Below are 22,700 nucleotides of genomic sequence, written 5' to 3'. Positions count from 1 at the left end.
TATTGGCTGTAGCGTCTGTTTCTGTGCCGTAGGACTCTCCCGGGGTTGGCAGCTAACACCTCTGCGGCGGCCCTGGCCGGTGGCTCCGCTGGCCAGAGCGTCAGCGTCCCACTCGCCCAGAAGGCGGGCGGTTCGACGCCCGGTCTGGACACGCACCTCGGTCGTGGGTGTGTGCGGGGGCCAGGCAGCCCAGGCCGCTGGCTCCCAAATCAGTGCCCGTGTTTCTCCGAGGACGCCTTTGCAGCGATGTAGCACGTTAACGACACGCTGCTTTGCGCTGGTGGGAACGCGTCCGGGAGGGGCCGCAGGGGACACGCCCAGATGCCGGCAGCCCCCCTCCACCCCGTCACTGACCAGGCCAGGCGGGCTCCGCGCTGCAGCCCCAGTGCGGGGACGTGGGCCCCAGGAGGCCTCGGGGGCAGGTCCCCACCCGGGGGGGCAGGTCCCCACCCGGGACGAGCGAAGGCCCCGAGAAACCCGCAGACACACATCAGACGGGCCCGGCGGCACCGTGCCCGCTGCCGAGGCAGGGGCGGCACCAGGAACGCGGGTTTTCCGGCTGGACAGGAGAACAGCGGAAAGGGTAGGGGACTGGCCGCCCCGTGTCCCTGCTTCCGGAGGACCTCGCCCCGGGGCCTGCGTCCATGCCCCAGGCCGGCAGACCACGAGGGGCCCGTGAGCCAGCCTCGCCCCTCAGCAGGAGCTCCCTGGCGGCACCCTGGCCACCCACCCCTGCCACTGGTTTCCGAGAGGGTCCTCTGTGTCCGGGAGCCCTCCCTCCATCACCCTCCCCAGGGCTAGCCCCTCTGCCCTGGTCCTCCCCCCCCGCGCCCCCCCCCGCCGGTGGCTGAGCTGGTCCCCCGCCCCGGGCCGTGCCCCCCACCCCGGACAGCGGTTTGCACGCTCACAGACCCCGCTGTCCCGCATCCCCTTGTCCCGGCCATCTCCCCAACAAGCCTGGATGGGGGGGGCCTTCATTTCGACGGAGCCCCACTCCCGCCAACATTTCAACCTCACTTGTTCGAGGAGAAGCCCGGGGTCGTTGAGCAAAGCCTGTGGGACACAGAGGAATAGACTCAATAGTTGAGAAAGTATGTCCCTGTGGCCTGGAGGCCTGGGCCACAAAACCAGCCTCAGTTTTCAGTGGCCAAAACGGGGCAGCCTGATTGGTGGAAAGAGTCACGGTGACACTGAGGTGACAGGAAGCCAACCACCCACGGGGGGGACGGGGGGGGAGCGGGACACACACACACACACACACACACACACACGCACTTCCCCGCCCGGAGGCGCCTCTGAGACGAGCCCTGGGGGACTTTGCCCGGGGGCCGCTGCAGGCCCTGCCCGACAGCAGCCTGCCTGCTCGCCCTGCCGGCTGGCAGCCCTAGCCCCCTGTTCTCCAGTCACGGCCCAGGGCAAGCTCAGCCCCTGGCAGGCACCAGCCGACCTGAACTTGACCTCGGAGGTCAGTCAGCGTCAGACCTGGAGAGAGGTGAATCCCGCATGCTTGAGGGAAACCCCCATACACCTGAGCTCTTGTCACTTTGCACCAAGCAGGGGGCACCGGCGGGAAGGGCTGGAGGCCAGGAACTGGAAGGAGTCGCAGGTGGCGCCCCGCAAGGTCAGGCGGCGTTGGTCCCGACCTGACTGTGGGGTCTCTCCCCGTAGGGGCCACCGGGGACCCCGGCAGGGACGGCCCCGAGTCCCCAGGCCCCACGCTGGGCACGAGCGATAGTTTGGGGGTGGGGGGCCGGAGCGACCCGGCCGCCCTGTCTCTGCAGGAGGCAGCCGCCCGCGGCCCGGTTGCTCGGGCCCTCGGGGGCGTGGCGTCCAAGGGTCGCCTGCGGGCTCGAAGGGCGGTGAACCGCCGCCGCCTGGAGGGCGGGGAGCTGCGCCGGGCCCCCCGGAAGTGGGGGGCCAGCAGGCGCTGGGCGTGGATTCCCACCCCGAGGAGCAGGCTCTCGCTGAGATGGGGCCGCTCTGCAGCCCCGGACGGGTGACGCCCAGGCCACTGTCCCGGCTGCGGGCGGCGCTTGCCGGCGACCACGGCGCCAGGCGGGCCCTCCGGGGCGGCCCGCTCCCTTGGGGGCGTCCGCTGGTGGCGAAGGAGCCGGGGAGCCGCTGCGGGTCTGCGCACACGTGCACCGCCGCGGGCTGAGCCGGCGGAGCCCGCACAGCGCCCCCTGCGGGTCCCTCGCGGGCTGGCAGTCCGGGTCGCAGGGGGTCCCAGGTCTCCACCAGGCGGGGGCGTGGGGGTCGGAAACGGTCGCCACAGCCCAGGACACGGCTGCCACGTTCTGCGAGACGGGCACACAGCTCCCCCTGGGGGCGTGGGCGGGGCGGGGGCAAGGGCTTATCTCGGCCGGAAATTAATGTTTAACTCGGGGCTGAAGGCCTAAGGCCTTGGAGACACGTGTGTCTCAGCTGCCGGGTCAGAGAACCCTGGCCGCTTCCCTGCGTCCCACCCCCCCGAGCCGCAGGTCCTGGGCGGTGAGGAGCCTCGCGTCCCCGCAGGTGAGTCTCTGCTCTCGTTATTTAATCGGAGTCTTGTTGGCAGCACCTGCACCTCGGGCTGTCACCTCACAGTGCAGAACCTTCGCTTAAAGGTTAATTCCCTTGGGGGCTGGAAATGACACGGGTGACAGGCCCCTTCCGGCTGGTGCCAGCTGCTGCCGGAGTGACAGCCCGGAGGCGGCAGACCTGACCTCTGCTCCTCTCCGCTGCTCTCCGCCCCAGCAGGCTGGGCGCTGCCCCCCCCCCTCGCCCCAGCCTCTGTCTCTCCCTCTGTGAAATGGGGGCTCGCCGTAGCGCCAGGATATGATTACATGGAGTCTGGAGAGTCTCCGGCAGCGGGGAGATGACGCATAAACGTTAATACTCCCCTTATCTCGGGTCCTGTACGTAGGAGACATTTTGTTTCCATTTCTGGTGGATGCTCGTATTTCTATTGAGATGCCCTTTTTTCTTATTGAAAAGGCCTTTCTGCATTCTCTCCTAATACAAATGGCACGAATGTATAATGCACAACCAGCACTGTGCATTTTAAACTGCGTCCCCCGCCTTGGAGGTCGTGTCCCTCGTTCGTGTGCTGGAAGGACAGGCATTCTCACCAGCCACGGCGTCGCCTCGGCCGGTCTTTCCCGGCTCGCCTGTGAAGGCGATCCGTAAGAAACCTTCCCCCCCCCACCCAAGGCCGTAAGCACACACCTCTCTGTTGTCCTGAAACTTGGCCTTTCAGTGAAGGGTTTGACCTACCAGGAGGGAGAACCAGGTTCAATGTCACTTGTCCCCAAGTGCTGACCAGCTGTCCCAACGCCATTCACCAGTCCATCTTCCTTGACTGCTGTCCTTCTGTAACTGGAAAAGACACCGGCGTTCAGGCCGCCTGTCACTACCAAATCCAATAAGCAATGACAGTGATTGAATCCTTTATGGGCGCTGTAATCAGACGGCCAGCGATCCGAGAAGATGGCGGGTTCACACCCTAACAAACCGTCTCCCCCCTTCTTTCCTGGCCAGACCTTTTATAAGGTGGGGGGGTGGATAAACAAGGGGCGGCGAGGACTGTGAAATCCAGGGAGGGTTAGGTGAGCGAAGATGCAGCATCCCCGTCCTGGGCAGTGGGCTGTTCCCGGGGGAGGGTGGTCACCTGCTCTCCCCGGAGCACGAAAGGTCCGGATGTCCCCGGGCGGTAACCTCCTACCAGGGCCCCAGGGGGGCGGCTGTTTTCCCAGGGGCCACGACGGGCCTCATCTGCAGTTTCTGAGACAAAAGCTTTACCATACACATGACTTGCGAGACTTGTAACTTTTTCCCTAAGCTAAAATTTCCCAAGTCTTCTGTCCCCTGTCAGCCCCGTGTGTGTGTTTTCCTTTCTTTGTGGAATTTTTTTTTCTGGGCTCTCTCTGCTGCTCCGTTGGTCAAGTGTGTACCCTTGCATCAGAAACATTACATTTTTCCGTGACTGGCCCTGGCTCTGTTGGTTGGACGTCATCCCACAAAGTGAAAGGTCTCAGGTTCAATTCCCGGTCAGGGCACGTGCCTGGGTTGCAGAATCAGTCTCCCGTAAGGGTGTACGAAAGGCAACCAATCGATGTTACTCTCTCCCATCGATGTTTCTCTCCTCCTCCTCTTTCTCCCTCCCTTCCCCTCTCTCTGAAATAAATAAATCACATCTTGAAACCCATTACATTTTGCCCTGGCTGGTGTGGCTCAGTGGAGTGAGCTCCAGCCTGAGAAACAAAGGGTCACCAGTTTGATTCCCAGGCAGGGCACAGGCCTGGGTTGTGGGCCAGGTCCCCAGTTGGGGGCGCATGACAGGCAACCACACATTGATGTTTCCCCTCCCCTCCCCTCTCTAAAAATAAATAAAATCTTAAAAATAAAAAGAAAAAACACATGACACTTTTACAGCCTCTTCTGTCTTGATAAGGGTGGGGCTGGACCCCTGCCATATCGTCCTTCCGGAGACTTCTGCTCTTCCATTTGTGTTTGCTTTAGAGTTGAGGGTGCGCGTTGGGCTTGTGATGACCCAGTTCTGACTCCGCTCGCTGGTCTGCGGAAAACGGGGATGTTTGCAACAGGGGGTGTGCCCGCCGCCCGTGGGCATTCATCCTCGTGCGCTAGGTCAGCGGTTCGCTGGGTCCGCGGCGCCCGCCGCGCTTTGTCAGTGTCCTCCTGGGAGTCCGGCGCGTCTTCGGTCTGAGTCAGCCCCGCCCCCCCGGTCCTGACGGGGGTCCTGTCGTGTCACCCTCCTGGCGGCTGACCGCAGTCCCGGCCGCCTTCCTGCAGCCCACCTGTGCCGTGCTGTGCCTGCCTCTGGGGAGCAGCCCAGCCTGCCTCTCCCCGCCACCTGCTCACCTCGCGGGGTCGGGGGCGGAGCCTCCTCCTGGCTGGGCGGCTCCCCTGCCCGAGCCGGGCCCTGTGCCCACACGCTTGGGGCCAGGCACCTTGCTGCCCCTGGGGCCATGCCCAGCCTGCCCGTCCCCCGCCCATCATGCCCCTTGCCACCAGCCCCGCCCCGAGGAGCAGCCCCGCCCCACGGCCCCAGCCCCCGGCCTGCTCAGCCCCCGCAGTGTCCACCCTGAGGAGCCCCCGGGGAGACGCTGCTTGATAAAACCCAGGGCTGGGTGGAGCTCCCAGCCCCGGACCGCCCCAGGCCCTGAGGCCGTAGTGTGTACGTGAGTGCATACACGTGTGCATGCGGGTGTGTGTGGGGGGGGCACAGGACCCTGCCTGCCCGTCCTGGCCTGAGGGGCCCTCCCTAGGCCCCCCTCCCAGGTGTCCGGGGCCCAGCGCTCACCTTGGAAGGGGAGCGCCCCGCCCTCCTGCTCCCACCAGCCTGCACAAGAGGGCGGAGGGTGGAGAAGGCCCCCCCACACGCACTTTCCGGCCACTGTGTTCTGAACACTGGCGGCTTCCGGGCGGAGGGGCAGGGCTGAGTCGGGCGAGCCTGGACGGACCCCCCACCTGCCACTGACCCCCCACCTGCCTCTGCCCCTCTCCGACCTGGAATGGGGACGGGGGGGTGGACAGCACCTCTGCTTCCCTCCTTCCTGGCTGAGGTCCCAGCAGCCCCCGGGGCGGGGGGAGAGGAGCAGGCCCGGCATGCCGCCCGGCGTGCGGCCCGGCGCCCTCACAAAGCGGGCGCTCCTGTCTCCCCGTGCCCGGCTGGCCCCTCGGCACCCCTGGAGCGGAGCCCGGGAGCTGGGCTTGCTCCGAGGCTGCCTGCCCGGAGTCTCCGGGAGACGAGCCCGGGTCTGGGTCCCGCTCAGTAAGCCGGGGGGCCTGGGACCGCCTTCCCATGGCCCTGCCACCCCCCCAGTGCCCGGGGCCCTGCCGCCCGCCCCCCCCCCCGGTGCTTTCCAGCCCTTGCTGGCCCTCAGGCCCCGGGGCGGCTGGCTGGGCTGCACCCCAGAGGCAGGCACAGCACAGTGCAGGTGGGCTGCAGGAAGCGGGGGCTGGGGGCAGAATGCGGCCAGGGGAGATGCTGCCGATAAGCAAGCAGACGTGCGGCCGCCGGCTGCGCTGATTGGCTCGGGGCCGTGGACACTGTCTGCATGGAGGGCAGGCACAGACCCGCCGCCTCCGCGCCGCTCAGCTGTCACCGGGGAGAGGACGGAGGGCGGACACAGCCGGCCAGCGTGAGTGCTGTTCTTTGTCCCCACGCCCCGGGGGCCCGGCGGGGTCCAGCGCCGGGGCTCTGCCCCTCGGTTTGGGGGTGGCAGGAGGCCTGCCTGTTGCTGCCAGCTGGGGTGGTTTCCGTGGCGATGGGGAGGCGGCGGGAACTTTCTGAGAAAACAGTGTGACCCCGAGGCGCCCGCTTCTGCATGTCCCCTCTGAGCGACACGCGGCGCGGCGTTGGGAACTTGGGACAGGGCTGAGGGTGGGCCCTCGGAGCCGGGAGGAGGCAGGAGGGGGGAGTGGCCGCGGTTCTCTGGCTGCTCCCTGGCGCCCGTGGGCGTGGGGCTGGGGGCCAGGGCCCGGGCTGGGGGCGGGGGAGGCGGGGTTCCTGGGGGGTGCGGCCAGCCGCCCCTGCGGCCCCTGCCCTCCTCACAGCAGAGAGCCCCCAGGGGGGCCTCCCTCAGGGTGCTGGAGGAGCCCGGCCACGCTCGTCGGGCCGGGCGCGGGAGGGGCCGAGGGCTGCGTGGTGGCCTTGCCTCTCAGGGTGTCCGCTCTCTCTGCTCTGTCTCCAGGGGACACTCGAGCAGCCCACGGTGGGGGGGGGGGTTCTCCCCTCAATCCTGTTTCCCAAACACTCCAAGGACCAGGCTCCTCCCCGTCCGACCGATCCCCTCGGAAACCGAACAGGAGCCCAGGGGGCCACGGCAGCTTAAAAGGTGGCCCCCCCGCCGCCCCGTAGGCGTCCAGGGGACCAGAGAGAAGCAGGCTCTTCCTGCGTGGGGACGGCGGCGAGGCCCCCCTCGGGGTCGGTGGACGTCCTGGAACAGTGACGACTCGGGCAGGGGTGGGGGGCCCGCCCGCACGTTTTCCAGAGAGACAGAGCCCTGCCTCCTCTGCCCCCCCCGCTCGGGAGGCACGGGTGCAGGCATCCGGGTGGGGAAAATGGCTGAAACGGAAACGGAACCCCCGCCCCCGCCCCCTGCCCAGTCCAGGGGCCCCGCCGGGAGGTGCGGGTACATCCGCTGCCCCTCTTCAAGGTGGCCTCCATGGAGGGGGTGCCCCGGCTCCTCGGGGACTGCCCCTGTGGCCGGCGGTGGCGCAGGAGACGCGGCTGCCGCGGTGGTCCAGGGGAGCGGCCGGAGTGTCCGCGGGCAGGGGCTCGTGAGCGGGCGTTCCTGCGGGAGGGGGTCTCGGAGCGGACATGGACGCGGAGGGAAGGCTCCATCCTCCCGTGTTCTGCACCGGGGCTGGGTCCTGGGGGACTGGGGGCCGGAGGGAAACGGCCGAGCCCGTCGCCCCGTTTGCGGAGTGGCACCCCCTGCTGCTGTGCATCCTGGGACGGGCGCTGGCTGCTCCGCGCCTGTTCGGCCTGGGTGGGTGGACGGGGGCCCCTCCCGGGCACCAGGGACCGCAGGCACTGCCTGGCCTCGGCTGCTCCTGTTTCTGTTGGGGTCAGTGGCCCCCCCCAGAGCACTTCTCTGCGTGCAGTGAAGGGGCAGCAGCCCCACCACGCTCTCGGTGGCGAGCAGTGTCCCCCACCCCGGCCCAAGCCAGAGCCCCCCCTGGGGTCTGTGGGCTCTGAGTCCTCAGGCCACGGGGGGACAGAGGTGGCAGGCGGTGCAGGTGGGCGCCCGGCCTCAGCATCAGAACTGCCCGCAGCTCCGCTCCTGGGCCCAGCTGTGCAGTGGGGCTGGCAGTGCCCCCTGAGCCCGTGGGGGGGTGGCGAGCAGCCCGTGCGCTGCCGGCGCGGCATCGGGATGTGGCTGAGGCTTGGCCTGCGTGGGTGAGCCGGTCGGCCGTCACCGGGCCGTTGAGTCTGGGGGCCATGGGCTGTGACAACCCAGGGTCCCCCGTGCGGCGTCCAGATTTGACTTGGGGAGCCACGCGGTGATGGGCCAGCCCTGCGCCCTAGGAGCAGCAAAGAGTCACAGTGAGCCCAGGAGCCGGCATTTACCTCGGGACCGGTTGGTGAGAAACTCGGCCCCTCCCAAAGAGGGTGTCAGGGCCCGGGGCACGGTCGCAGGGCGGCAGCTGTCCCAACAGACCGTAAATCAGGCCCCGGCACGGCCGCCGCCCATGGCGCCACTGTCATGAAAAGACGCAGCCGACTGGAACCGCTGGTGTCGTCTCCGGTCTCCGGAAAAGGCAGGTGGCCGTGACCTTCCTTGGGCCGCTAATGTGACTTCAGAGGCAGAGGGGAAGGGGCCCAGGCGCCGAGGGAAGACGCGTTGAGGGGAAGGGGGGGTGCTTCCCCTCCGAGAGACTCGTCCCCGGGGGGTCGCGCCGGAGCAGATGGAGGCCGCGGAGGGAGGTGGAAACCAAGACGGCTGGGTGGTCTCCTCCGTACGAGGGTTTCTGCACAGCCCGGGTGAGGGACGAGGGTGTAATCGGAATCACTTTAAATTAATCCTCAATGTAACCGACTTCATTAAGATTTCGGTTTAACTGACACAGTGCGATGAAAGGTAAAACTTGAGGAGGTGGGGTACCCCGGCTCACCTCGCCTGAGGGGGTGACGTCTCCACGTCGCTCCCGTTTTTGTGGGAGGAAACCGGGCAACACGCGATCGCACACGCATGCGTCGGTTCCCTGGGGAGTCAGCGTCTCCGAGGGCGCACGGGACAGGCTGGTGTGGCTGCGCCGGTCCCTTGCGGCCATGCCGTGTGCCAGACGGGTGCCGCGGGCACACGGCGCTGTGGGGCCTGGGCCCTGCGCCCGGCTCACCGGGACACGCCTGCCTGCGGGTGTGACGGGACCCACACACACTGTGAGCATCATCGTGGGTGAGGACCTAGGCCCGTGGGGGCAGTCAGCGAAGGAGGGGGCCAGGGGACACGTGGGCCGAGACGGCGGCCGGTGTGTGAACTGTCTGCGGTCAGGAGAGAGTCGGGACAGCCCGCAGCAGCGGGTGTGATGTTGCCGACGTCGCTGCTACAACCTTGTTGAAGTAGAACTTCTCAGCCAGCTCCAGAGACGCCGGGTGAACACAGTGGCTGGACACAGTGGCGTTTCCGGTGGGAAACTGGTTACTATGTTACAGTGGAGAGCCTGACATCACCTCCTGACGGGCCCTGTCGGCACCCAGAGCTGTCGGCCGACAAAGGCTCAGCCCAGGCTGCACGTGAGGGGGGACGGCGGAGAACCGGCAGCTCCGTCCTCTGCGGCCAGAGGGCCAGGCCTCCCTCGGAGCCGGGTCCCGGGTGCGCCTGTTGCACGCCCCGGGCGCCTGCCCACGGCCAGGGCCTGGCCCTGAGGAGCGGCGGCCACCCTGGTTCTTTCCGACGTGAGCGATAATGACCGCGAGACACAGACGGGGCCTTGGGCCGGCCAGCTGGCCGGCCTGCTGTCCCCAGCTCCTCGCTGCCCGTTTTCAAGGGAGGAAGCGGAGGCTGGGAGTGGCCACAGAGGTGGCTGACAGCCAGACCCCCTCTTCCTGCGCAGTTCGGGCGCGACCCCTTTACTCTGAACGCAGATCCCCCTGACCCCACACCCCGGGGCTGCTGAGAGGGAGGACGCTGTCCCCTGGACTGCAGTCCTGAGGGGGCCGTGAGGTGGGCGAGGGGTAGGGGGCTCCAATCCAGAGCAGGCCGGCTGGACAACAGGGGCTCCCTGGGGCCTCCCCCTGACCAGGCAGGAGCCACGGCCCGCTGGCTTGGGCCTGTGCAGGGCCCCGTCTGCACAGCTGGGAGCGCGGAGAGGGAACTTACATGCTGCACCCCCACAAATGAAGGATCTCAGCCCCGGTAGGATGCCCCGGGCTGCTTGGCACAGGGGCCATCGCCCGGGTTGAAGGCGGAGGCCTGGGGAGGTCGGCGGCCACAGCCGGACACACCCCGGCGAGAGCAGCCCGAGGCCATGTCTCCCTGTCCCGTCCGCGGGAAGGGGATCCAAGAGAGCAGGGGCCCGGGAGGCACCGGCTCCTCCAGTGAGTCGTCTCCAGGCTCTGCCGCAGGGTGTCCACCTGCTCTCCGGCCTCGCCCGCTGGGCGGGCCCTCACCTGCGTGCGAGTCCGGGGCGTCCGCGGGCGGAGCGCGGGGTGCGTCAGGCGCCCTGCCCTCACGGCGGCTCGGGTGCCCCCGGGCAGGCTGCTGCTGGTGCGTCGGCCTCCCGGGCGGGGACAGGAGGGGAGGCTCGGGGCCGCGTCAGCACAGAGGTCACACAGAGCAGAGCCCGGGCCGAGCGCCCCGCACCCCACTCCGCACGCGCACGTTTGTGCAGACGCGCGTGCTTTCCTCGGCCGCCGGAAACCCCTGCCCCCACAAGAACGCCTGCTCTAGCCCCACCTGCAGGACAGCAGGAAAGCGGCCGGGGCGCAGTCTAAAAACCACGGCGGTGCGAGGTCCCCGGTCTAACCCGTGGGGGCTAGGCCCAAGGGGACCGAGGACCAGGCCAGGGCTCTGCCTGGCGGCCCGTGCACCGGCGTCTGTGTCCCGCACACCCCACCCTGCTCTCGCGCGGCGGTCCTCCTTCGGGCCCCAGGGCCCCGCAGGCGGCCTGCAGCCCCCCCGCCCCGCCCCCGGCCCTCCTTGTCCGCCCCGACAGAAGGAGAGTGTTCGCAGTCCTGTTCCCACGCTCCTCGCAGGAAGGAACCCCGGCCCGTGGCTCAGAAAGCCTGCCTCCCCCTGGGACTGGGAGGACGTGCCTCTCTTCTTCTGTTCCTGGGGCTCCGGGACGTGGGCCCGGCCCCGAGCTAATCCGGCTGCTTCCCCCCGGAATCCGCCGGTCCCTCCGTGAGCACGTCCCCTGTGCAGGGTGCAGGATCGTGAGGGACCCCCACAGGGGTTCAGCTTCCAGCTGAGACCATACGGAAGCTTCTAGTAGCAATGAGACGTGTCTGGTGATCAGGACGGCTGTCTGTTAACTGTTGCCGTGCCTCCACAAAAACTAAATCCCCTGAGACCTTTTCTAACTCTTCAGACTCTAGCTGACACCGGGTTCTTTAGACACTCTGTGTTACTTCGCTTATCACGTTCGCCGGCGACCAGCGACAAGCACGACGATAATGAAAGCAAGCCCCAGGAGCCCCGGCCGGGCGGCCCCAGCCCCGAGAACCTCTGTCCCGTGCTCCGACAGGCCGCGGGCGGGCGGGGTCCCCGGGCGGGGCGCGCACGGGAGGGAGGCAACCACTGTTTCTCTTTCACGTCATCCATGTTTCTTCTCCCTCTCCCTCCCTTTCTCTTTTTCTAAAGTCAACAGACATACCCTCGGGTGGGGGTTCAGACCAGCCGGTGGGAGGTCTGGTGGCCGCCCCCTTCCTACCCCCAAGGGGCCTGGGCACCGGGGCATGTCCCTGACACTGTCTGCGGCCCCTCTGGAGACGGGCGTGGGGGGCCGAGGCCGGGCTGGGCCTCCCCCAAAGTGACCCGGTGCCGCCAGGCCAGGGGTCCGGGGACTCGACCGGCTCACGCCCCATGCGGCACAGACAGGCGCCGTCACCGGAGGGTGCCCACAGGGGCTGCCCTGGGGCCCAGGGAGGCGGCGCCGGGGCCTCTGTCAGTGTCCCCCTCCCCCGGCCAGCACCCGCCCTCTCGGGCTCGTCTGTCGAACACGACCGACACAGGGCTGGCGGGGGGCAGGGCGAAGGGTTCCCCAGGAAGCTCTTTGTGGGAAACAACCGGCAAGCAAGCACCCGGCAGTGACTCTGTCACAGGGCGGCCAGGGCCTCTCTCGCATCTGCCGGGGCCGCTGCGCTGGGGGCGGGCCGGGGGGCGGAGTGGCGGTGCGTGCGCGTCTGGTTCTGCCGAGGCAGCTGCGCCCCGGGAGCCAGGCAGCCCCCGAACCCCGCGCGCCCCTCGCTCCGCATCGCCTGCGCGTGGGAGGCGCGGGCCGCCCCTCGGTCGAGAAGGAGAGGTTGTCACTCGCAAGGTGCCCGCTGCTGAGGGAAAGATCACGGGACTCGACTACGTAAAGATGGAAACTCCGAGAGGTCGGAACACAATTGCAAGCAAGGTTAGGCCAGGCGAAACAGGAAGGCGGTGTCTGCACCACGTGTCACAGGCGGAGGTGAAGGTGCTCTGCTCTGCAGCTGGGCCCAAACGTCGGGGAACGGAGCGGTGGGCGCGCAGTCCCTGAAGCAGCGCCAGGGCACCGGGACGAGGGGAACCGTCGGAAGGACTGAAATAGAGCGAGAGCAGGAGCGCCCGTCGTGCCAAATCCTAAACGCCAGCGCAAACCCGGCGGTGATGGTTCTACGGCAAAATGAGGGTTCTCCGTCCCTCCCCGTGAGGCAGTCCTTTGGTTAAAAACAACAACAACAACAAAGTTTTTAGGAGAAATTTGGCCGTATAATTTTAAAACACTAAAAGTGCATGTCTCTAAAAATTTGTTCTGGCCCTGGCTGGTGTGGCTCAGTGGATTGCCTGCTGGCCTGCGAACCAAAGGGCTGAGGGTTCCATTCCCGGTCAGGACGCAGGCCTGGGTTGTGGGCCAGGTGCCCAGGAGGGGGCGCATGAGAGGCAACCACACATTGATGTTTCTCTCCCTCTCTTTCCCCCACCCTTCCCCTCTGTCTAAAAACAAATGAAATCTTTTAAAAATGTTGTTCTAAAAAATTATAAATACTCTTCCTTTCACAAATTTTTAATGCAAAACGGTGTTCGGAAACGCCAGCGTGAGGTTGCCCATCCCAGCGTCTTCCAGAAAAGCCAACAACTAACACAGCGGATGTGTACCTTGGGCCCCTGTTCTAGGCTGTCCCCATGGCCCCATCTAATTGTCGAGGTCGCCCTGGGGACAGGGGCGCTTGTAGTCGACACGGATGGCAGCAGGGACTCACTTCAGGCCATTCGGCTGGTAAACTCCCAAGTCGGGGGGCCCTCTGGGTCCCGACCCCGAAGTCCTGGCCGCGGTGTCCCACCAGCTCCCCCCCCCAAAGGCGGGGAACTACTGGCCAGAACCGAGACGTTCGCCCACAGAAGTTGCCCTGGGACCGCAGCCCCGCCAGACCGGGGAGCACCACGCCGCCCTGGAAAATCCTGCGACGGGCCGGGCTCGGCCGGCGTTGCCGAACGGCGGAGAGGCCAGCCGGCCCGCGCACCTTCTGCGTGCGGGGCAGAGCTCGGGCGGCGTTCAGTCAGCGTGCCGAGTTCGGGAAGACCAGAGTCAGCCCAAGTGGGAAGTGAATGTGGAAGCCTGAAGGCCCGGGGGTTAGGACCGGGAAGCCACACGCACCGCAGCGGCCTTGCCCCGAGACGCCTGGGGACCGGACGCCTGGGACTGGGAGGCAACGGGAGCCTCCGGGGAAGGCTGGGACGGGCACGGGAGCGCCCCAGGCCCAGGCTTGGGGCACCCAGAGGCAGGGGAACTGCAGACCCAGGCCGTTGCCGGCTCATCCGCGGGGGCCGTTGTGCAGAATCTTCTCTCCCAGCCTAGTCGAGGAGGTCCTCTGCCCTGGCCAGAGGGAAGACGTACCCAGAACGTGGACACAACGATGGGCCTCACGGAACCTGAAACCTTCCCCTCTCGCCTGCTGCCCCGCCCCGGCGGCCGCCTGCAGCGAAGTCTGCCTGGCCGCCGTTAACTCGGGTCCTGTGAGTAGTTTGTCCGGAGCGCCCGCAGCCTCCTAAAGCCCGCCCCGCCCCCACACAGCAGCGCCCAGGACCGGACACGAGGCGGGGGACGCGCTGTCCAGGGCGCCGGGATGTGGTTCGCTCTGCGGTCCCCGGAGGGCCGCCCCTGCTAGGGAGGCCAGCCTTGAATCGCGAGGCTCCGGACGGCGGCAGGAGCCCAGGACGCACCCCCTGCTCGGCACACAGTTCTCTCCCGCGACTGGAGAGGGCGTCCGGAAGCCTGTGTGTCCCGTCACCCAGGGCCGGGTGGGCGGTGTTCTTGGGGGCGTTCGGGTCTCCGGTTTGGGAAGCACGGACGGTTCTTCTCACCCACAGACCCCCCCACAATGCACTTTCTCCTCCCCCCAAAAAATCTCCGTGCAAGCCCACCGTCGGCGTGGGAGGGGCTGGCGTGGGCCCGCGTGGACACGTGTGGACACGTGTGGACACGCACATGTTCACATAGGGATGAAACCCTGGCGGTGCCCCACCAGACGACCTCTGCGTGGCTGCGTCCACAAGTGGCCTGTTTGGGGACACACTGTCCCCACGTGGGTGTTGCTCCTGGGGATGGCCCCGTGGAAAATGACCTGGAAATGCAGGGCCGGGGGCCGTCCGGGAACCAACCGGAAGGCGGGTGTGCGGCAGCGGCGGCGCAGCTGCCCAGGCGGGCGGGAGAGCGAAGGGACCGAGTCAGTCCGTGCCGAAGGGCGTCCGACAGGGGCCACCTTCGCAAGGTCACGACGTACTGATTAGCTGATGCGAACGTTATGTAGGCTCCTGGGGACCCCTCCCCCCCGTCTCCCCCGCAGCAGTGGGCCGTGGTTGCTGACTCCATGGTGGCCACCGGTCGGTGTCTCTCCCGTCTCAGTGCAGTTCGTCCCCCCCGCCCCCCACAGGAGCAGGAAGCCGGCCGTCAGCATGGACGCGAGCGAGTTCCGGAGGAGAGGCAGGGAGATGGTGGACTACATCGCCGACTACCTGGAGGGCATCGAGGGGCGCCAGGTCTTCCCCGACGTGCAGCCCGGCTACCTGCGCCCCCTGATCCCCAGCTGCGCCCCCCAGGAGCCGGACACGTTCGAGGACATCATGAAGGACGTGGAGAGGGTCATCATGCCCGGGGTGAGTGCTCGGGGTCGGGTCGGAGGGCGCCCAGTGCGTGCGCAGAGTGGCTCCTGGACCCAGGGCGGTGCACACGTGTTCTGTCGCCTGACCACAACCATCCCGGTGGACAGACACCCTCGTCCTTCCTAGTTTACGGCCCAGAGAGGGTAGGCGACCAGACTGAGGTTGCACAGCCAGTAAGTGACAGAGCCAGGATCGCAGCCCAGGTCCGTGGGCTCCGAGGGCGGTGAGCGGCTTTCCCCAGCCCCTCCAGCCCCGCCCCTGCCCGAGACCCCGCTCTGGGAGCCAGAGAACGGGACGGCTGGGGTTCAAGAGCCCCTGGTGGCCGGTTTCCAGTACAGTCCCTCCCTCAAAATGAAGCTTCCTGCTACTGTTCCGCATGGGGCAGAAGGCGAGTGAATCGCATGCGCGGAAGGAAGCCTTCGTTGGTGTAGAAGCAGCGGCGGGGGCTGGTTCTGCCCCGAGTGACAGCTCTGGCGGGTCCCGGGGGGCCCGGCACAGGTGTGGGCAGGACCCAGGGCCGGCGGCATCCTGAGAGTCGTCCTGGAAGGAACACACTAGTGCTTTGTGTCTCCACAGTCAGGTGTCCCTGCCTGGGAAGCCGCCGGAGGCAGCAGCTCGGTGGTTGGGTTCTCAGATTCCCCACCCCACCCCCACTGTCAGACTGGACCCCGAGGAGGCCCTGGGACCGGTGGCCTGGGCCCCTCCCCCCGCCGGGGGGCCTCAGCTGCTCCGGCTGGAGCCAGCCCCCAGGAGGGCCCCTGACATTTGCACTCGGAGTCGAGTGCACATCCTGGTCCTCGCCTGGAGGAGCTGCAAGCGCACTGAGCCTCAGCGTGCAGCACCCCCCCGCAGGGGACGTGCGGGTAAAGGTCGGCCGCATGGGCTGGCTGCCACACAGGGCACCACGCGGGGGCGGGGGGGGGGCGGCTCAGGCAGCACACACGCCCCACTCCTGTCAGGGCTCCGAGGCCAGGGGCCCAGGTCACAGCCCCCACAGATCCGGTTCCCGGTGAGGGCTCTCTCCTCCGGCATGCCGACGACGGCCACCCCACGACCCACCCTGACCCCGCCCTCCAGAGCCGCCACGTCGGAGGGGGGAGGACTCCCACCCCGGACTGTGGGGACACAGCCGGGCCGGCCCTAACAGGATGGTTTGGGACGCCGCTGTGGAATTCCCCCCTTGGGGTCGGACGGGGCTTTCCCCGTGCAGCGCACCGGCCCCCGGTGGGAAGTGAGCCCCCCCCCCTCCGATAGCTGTGGGTCTGCCTGCCCTCGGCCCGCTGGAGGGCCGCGTGGGGACCTGAGTCCCCGGGGCCGTGTGGGGGTTAGTCAGAGTCGGAGCAGGCCCGCCTGTGTCCCCGGGCGAGACTCGCTCCTGTCCTGGCCTGGGTGTCAGGGCGGGAGGGGGGCCACCCACCCCCAGGGTGAGGGGCCTCCGGGGCCCAGGCCACACCCTCACGGCCGTGGGCCCCTCCTCCACGGACACGTGGGGGAAATTACAATTTGGGAGTGCGCTGGCATCAAGATGAATGTTACCTGAATGTTACGGAGTAAACTTTCTGTTCTGACCTGAAAGTATAGATTTTTTTCCCTTTGGGTTTCCAGAGAAATGAGCATGTCCCCCAGGTCCCTGGAAGAGCCGGGGTCCGGGGCTGGGGCTCGTCGCAGCTGCTCCTGGCCCCCCGGCCTCACCGGAGCTGGCGGCTGGGACCTCGGGGGTCCGGCCGCCCGCCCCCCAGCTCCGGCCGCCTTCCTGTCCTGGGGGCTCCGGTGCCTCGTCTCAGACTCGGGGCATATCCCGGGAGTTGTCCGGGCAGCAGCGTTCGCAGGGACTGACTGAGACGGAGCCCCTGCAGGGCCCGGGGCGGCGGGGACGGGGTCAGGCGACAGGGGGCGGGACCCGGCCGCTGAGCCCTGTCCCCTGGAGGCCCGAGTGACCCCCCTGTCCCTCCCCGTCACCCCCGAGCCCCACAGGGGTCCTGGGGCTCTGCTCTGCTGTGCTCTCACATGACGTGCACGTCGGGGACAAGAACAAGTTAAAGAAGCAACACCTGGGGTCAGCCCTCCATTTCCCCTCCCCCACCTTCTCCCCAAACTCCGAGGCTGTCACCGCCGTGGGGCACCCTGCCTGCCTGTCGCCCTCTCCTGATGGCGTCTGGCGACAGAGGGACACGGCAGCAGGGGGGTGATGCACCGAACAGGAAGTGGGGGACTGGCAGCAACACCAGCTGGAGAGACCTCTGAAGGCCTTTTCCCACATTTTTTCTGAGACAGACTTTTTATTTTCATGGAGCAGATTTTAAAAACCAGGCTTCTCACACACAGAGCCGGGGCCTCAGGGCGAGCTGCCCCTGACACCACGCATGCTCGCATGCACACCGGCTTCGGCGGAGACGCTGCGGCTCTCAGCGACGCCCTGCGCCGCGCAGACCCCGCGGGCCTGGGTCCCACGCCTGGGCGGGCCCCTCGCGCCCCCGAGTGACCGCCGTCTCCCCGCAGGTGACCCACTGGCACAGCCCTCACTTCTTCGCCTACTTCCCCACGGCCAACTCCTTCCCGGCCCTCCTCGGTGACATGCTCAGCGGGGCCATCGGCTGCATCGGCTTCTCCTGGGTGAGCGACGGGGGGCAGGGCCCTGCCCCGAGGACACGGGGTGAGCGGGTGGCCGTGCCTCTGCGGCACGGGCTGGGGACTCGACCCTGGAGAGGATGCCTCCTCCCCGGCCCACAAGGGCCCAGGGATATCTCAGAGCTGGGTGCGGGGCCTGTCTCTGCCACTTTCTCCCCGAAGATCGGACACAGGGGGTGCACCCCCCACCCCCAGCTCCGCCCCAGGCCGGGCCTTCTGAGAACCTGTGAACCCTCCTGCTACACGGACGGCGGGAGCTGCCCACCCGCACGCCCCTTTGTCTCGAGCCGCCCGGACGCGGCGGGCGGGGGCGGCGGCTCACGCCTCTGACCCGCAGGCCGCGAGCCCGGCGTGCACGGAGCTGGAGACGGTGATGCTGGACTGGCTCGGGAAGATGCTGCGGCTGCCCGCGCCCTTCCTGACTGAGAGCGGCGGCGGCGAAGGGGGCGGCGTCATCCAGGTGAGGGGGCGGGGCGTCGGGCTCCCCGGGTGCGGCTCCGCGGGGGACCCCCGCCAAGGCCGTGGGGGGCGGGGCGGTGCTCCGTGGGGGGGGGGCGTCCTCGCATTTCTCCTGGAGACCGCGGCGCCGCCTCTCCCTCTCCCCCCCTGCCCCCCCGCCGTGCTCCCAGGGGGACTGTCACTCGGCGGGTGCCCCCGCAGGGCCACAGCGGCCGTGGGCTGCGAAGGCTCCGAGCGCGCCCGCTCTGCGTCTGCAGGGGCCTCAGCTCCCCCGAGGGGGCTGCCTCTGCTACGGGACGCGGGAACCCTCCTCGCCACTCCCCGTGCGCCGCCGACCGAGACTGTGGGTCAGAACGCGCGTCAGGGGCCACGGCGCACGGAGTGGGGGGGCAGTCACGGTGGGGGGTCATGTGCCCCAGTGGTGGGGGGGTTGGCAGGGCCGGCGCCACTGAGCAGGCTGGCGCTGGGTGCTGCTTCGCTTCTAAGCAGGAAGGGGGCTCTGTGGAACCCCCACCCTCTCCGCCGCCACCTCTCTTGAGCCAGGTGGTGGTAGTGCCATCAGGAGAGCCGGAGCCCTTGGGACCAAGGGGCTTCTGCCCTGGGACGCTTGCGGCCTCCCCAAAGGCCCCGAGGACGGTGCAGCCAGGGGTCTGCGGCCCGAGGGCCGGACAGCACATGGACGGCCAGCCGCTGCGGCCGAAGGGAGCGAGGGAGGCAGCTTCGCGCCCAGCGTGTCTCCCCACGCGCGCCTGGCACCGGTCTGGTCGGGGGCCCTGGGGAAACTTCCCCAGATGCTTCTCGTTTCTGGAAGGTGCCTGCGTCCTTGCCACGCCCCTCCCCCACCTCCACAGCCAGCCGCGCCCTGCCTTGCAGGCCCTCCCTCCCCTCGCTGTGACCACAGATGGCTCTCCGCACGCAAGGACCCTTGGGATCAGATGGGGTCCACCCAGATAATCTGAGATAATCCCCCGGGTCAAGGTTCTTAACTTAATCTCATCAGCGAGATCCCTCCACCACGTAAGGCGAGGGGCCACTGGGCTCCAGGAGGAAGACACACGGCGTCTTCGGAAAGCCCTCCTCGGGTGGCCCGCGTCCGGCCTGCGGCTGACCCAGGCTCTGTCCCCAGAGACGGGCCTGGGGATGAGCACTCCGACGTGCGCCTCCAGCCACACTGACGCAGAGAGCCCGGGGCCACTTCGCTAACCGGGCCGTGACCGGTGGGGCGTGTCCGGGGCCCATGGGCCCACGTGGCCGGCTCAGGCCCCTTCCCTCTGTCCTCTCCTGCCCCACGGCATTACACGCTGCGTCGGGGGTGCTGACTGGGAGCTGAGGGGAAAGGATAACGGAGACGGGAGCACAGCTTTCACAGCTTTGCACAGAGCGGCCGGCCGCAAGGACTCCCTCACGGAGGCGCAGCGTCCCAGCGTCGCCCTGGATGGACGGCATGGTCCGCTCCTCGCCAGGTGTCCTGCCGCCCGCCCGCTGGCCGCCTGGGGGAGACGTCTCCCCTCCAGCACCACACCCAGTGGGGACGGGGCCTCCAGTCCCGGTGAAGGGGCCGAGACCCCCCGGGGACACACGGCCGTCCTCCTCCGAGGAAGAGCAGGGTCGGGGGTGGGCAGAGTCACAGCGGAGAGCGTGGGGGGCCATGCGCGGAAGGGGCTTCGGCTGTGAATTCCGGGTGACCCCTGCCCGGGCCTTGGGGACAGCCACTGCACACCTCAGGACGGCCTAGACGCATGCCTCGGACTCCCTTTTCCTTTAGGAGTCCCCGCAGTTTGCCCACGGGTCCCTTTTGTGGGCGTCCCCCTGACTGGAGGCCCCCGCCACGGGTGCTGTTCCCTGCCTGGTCCTCGGGAGTGTCCCCCTCCACGGGCCGGGCCCCCGCTCCTGATTTCTGGTGTCTCTCGTGGTTCCCCGTCCTCATCATCTCCCTCTTCCTCCTCCTCAGTTTGGGGGGATTTCTCCCGGTTTTCTCGGCATCCGTGTCTAGGTTGTCCGCATGACCGCCGTATCGCCCTCAGGGTCGACTTTGGTCCTGCTACCTATTTCACTCCGGAAGACAGTGCTGCCCCCTCTCTGCTGGTGACAAACGGACCCCCGTGGTTAAAAAGAAAGGCACTCAGGGACCCGTGGGGCGCTTCTCGTGGCGCCGTGTCCCCACCCGATCGTGTGGCGCGTGGACAAAACAGGCCACACCACACGGACGGGCCCCACGGCCGTGCCGGCTCCTGTCACGGTGTTGCCCTCTCTCGCCCCTCCTGAGCCCTTCCCGACACGCAAACGCTCTTTGGGAGCAAGCAGTGTCATCGCATGGTTTTCTGGGATGTGTTGCAATTCCCACCAGTAGCCCGCGAGACGCATTGTGTCGATATGTTCGCTCTCACAGATGACATGTCAGAGGGCGCCCTCAGGCCCAGGCGCCACAGTCTCCGAAGACGGCCCCCAGCTCCCGGCCGCGGGCTCCCTGGCTGAGCTCCTGCCCAGGGTCCTGGTCCCCCCGAAACCCACACCCAGCAGACATCCGCGGTGCTCCTGGGCCGTGGGACCTTGACCGTGTGTCCTCCAGTTCTTTCCCGCGGCCCGGGATGCTGCTTCTAAAGGGCTGCTGCTCAAACGATCTTCTCAATACCCTTGACACCGAGGCCATCTGTTAAGATAACAGCCGCTTTGCACCGGCTGCCCGCCCTGAGCGAGCAGGCTGTGAGCGGGCACCCCCGGGCGCACGGCCGACCGTCTTCTCCGCAGGAGAGGACGCGGGCCCCGGCAGGCGGTGTGCCCTGCCCCAGAGCGCAGGCCGGTGACAGGCGAGGCTCGTCCCAAAGCACGCTGGGCCCGGGCGTGTCTCCCCGGCTCGCCGGGCCGTCCGCTCGGTCACGGTGTCCGGAGCCCTGCGTGCTGCCGCCCTGGGCACATCTCTCAGTGGTCTTTTCCCGCGAGTCCACTCCATTTCCCAGAGCCAGTGGAAGTCCCACCGCTTGGCTGGGACCAGTCCTGGCAGCTCCCGGGCTGGGATTCCGTGCGCCCCACCCCCGCCCCGACCCCGCGGGAGCCTGACCCGGGCGGGTTGCTGGACGGGAGCGAGGCTCTGCTTGAGGCAGGGAGCGCGTCCTCGCCCTTCCCGGCTGACAGGCGGATGGTGGTAATTTGCCAGGCTCCAGAGAGCCCGAGCTGGGTGACAGCCCTCAGGCCGCCGCCGCTGCAGGGGACGCCGAGCCCCCTGGAGCCATAATCACAGCTGCTGGCACCGGAGCAGCGTCGGGTGCCTGAGTCAGATGTCACAGCCTCCTCGGAGCGGGGCGGCCAGGGCTGCAAATTGTCTCGTAATTGGGTTTGAGCGTGCTGGTGGGGGGAAGTCACTTCCCATGTGTGCGTGGGAGGCACTTGAACACCCAGGAAGTGGGGGCCCCTTCTGCTCCCAGCTCAGCAGCCAGCACCCCCCGCCGCCCCCCCCCCCCAGCATCTCCTCTGACTCTGGGCAGCTTCGCCATGGCAACCTTTGTCTGCCGTGACACAGCAGCGGTGCCGTCAGCTGTCAGCCCCCGGTCAGGCGCCCCGCTGCGCCCTCTGCAGGAGCCTGCTTCCAGCGAGGGGCCACGAGCCCAGGGCCACCCCCGGGCCAGGGCGCCGGTGCTCACAGAGAGTCATGTCACCATGTCACCCATCGGCTTTTCAAGACTCACTTCTGGTTGCCTGAAGGAGGGGAATCTTCTCTCAGGATCTGGACAGAGCCTGGGGGAAACCCCCGAGGCACCGCCGTGGACGGGGGTTCACAGTCTTTCCTGAAAATGTGGCTCAGAGCGTGGGGACACCGTGAGGTCACCTGGGTCCTGAGCGAGCCTGCAGCCCCGCGGGAGGGCTGGGGGGAAGGCTGCTCACGCGACAGCTGGGCCTCCAGCGAGGTTTCCCACCGGCAGCGAGGGTGGGCGCGGGTCCAGAGCACTCGGAACGTGGGGGCACAACAGGACAGCAGCCACCCAGGAGCAGGGTCCCCGAGCCCCATCCGGGCAGCCCAGACGCCCCGCCGCAGCCAACTCCGCTGCGCCGGCCGGCCTCTCCGACCAGGTGTGCGGGGGGGGGGGTCGACACTGCACCTGCTACAACACCCCCCCCCACCCCCGCCGGCAGGAGGGCCGCCCGCAGGGAGCGGGAACCGTCTCCGAGGCGGAGTTAAGGAGGTTCCGGACCCACGGAGAGCGCGCGCGTCTTAGAGCCGCGAGGAAGCGCGTTTGTCTTTGGGTCCCGACCGTCCTCCCCGGGGACGGGGACGGGAGCTGGCTGGAAAGAAATGAGAGCGTTAAATCGGTAATAAAAATAGGCAAGCCGGATAAATGCAGAGAGGATAAGTTGTGTGAGCAGAGAGGTTAACCTTTATTTTTTTTTATTGAATTTGCCTTGGTCAAACTCTAAAATCTCATAATCCTCCTCTCACAGTCAACAAACACCCACCTCTTACAGGTCGTCTTTCTAACCTCGGTCCCGTCCGGCTCCTGGGTTCCTTGTGGGATTTCCGTAAGGCTCAGAGGTCGCGAGCAGCCCGTGGGGGGGGCCGCTGCTCAGACGTGTGGGGGGGCCCCTGCCAGCCCGGGCAGGACAGACGGGGCTCATGTGCGCCGGGCCCCCACGCGCCGCTGGCTGGGCCAAGTCCCCTCACCTGCCCGAGCCGCAGTTCTCCACCTGAAGGTGGTGAACCTGAGGGCCAGACTGTCTCCCCATCCCCAAGGATGGCACGGTGGGCGCCGAGTCCGGCCTCGGAGGACTGAAGGCCGCCCCTGCTCCACCGCCTTCCCAGATTCCTGGTCGGCACGCGCCGCC

General features: G+C 67.7%; 1 protein-coding gene across 3 annotated transcripts in view; it reads left to right on the top strand.

Moving 5' to 3' along the window:
- Positions 1–2,361: 2,361 nt before the first annotated feature.
- DDC (dopa decarboxylase) overlaps positions 2,362–22,700 on the top strand; it is a 40,687-nt gene continuing 20,348 nt past the window's right edge. The window contains exons 1-4 of one of the 3 annotated variants that reach the window (XM_045827948.1): positions 2,362–2,514; positions 14,570–14,792; positions 17,298–17,411; positions 17,764–17,886. In XM_045827948.1, the coding sequence (XP_045683904.1) occupies positions 14,592–14,792; positions 17,298–17,411; positions 17,764–17,886 (438 nt within the window). In that variant the 5' untranslated portion in view covers positions 2,362–2,514; positions 14,570–14,591. Of the gene's footprint in view, positions 2,515–5,062; positions 5,177–6,004; positions 6,144–14,569; positions 14,793–17,297; positions 17,412–17,763; positions 17,887–22,700 lie in introns of those variants that run through there. The other 2 variants (XM_045827950.1, XM_045827949.1) reach the window with 2 other exon arrangements.

This window comes from Phyllostomus hastatus, unplaced genomic scaffold (genome assembly GCF_019186645.2).
Source record: "Phyllostomus hastatus isolate PE091 unplaced genomic scaffold, TTU_PhHast_1.1 phas_scaffold_78, whole genome shotgun sequence".
NCBI classification, from domain to species: Eukaryota; Metazoa; Chordata; class Mammalia; order Chiroptera; family Phyllostomidae; genus Phyllostomus; species Phyllostomus hastatus.
The sequence above is the reverse complement of the archived record's forward strand: the minus strand, read 5'-3'. Positions and strand labels throughout refer to the sequence as shown.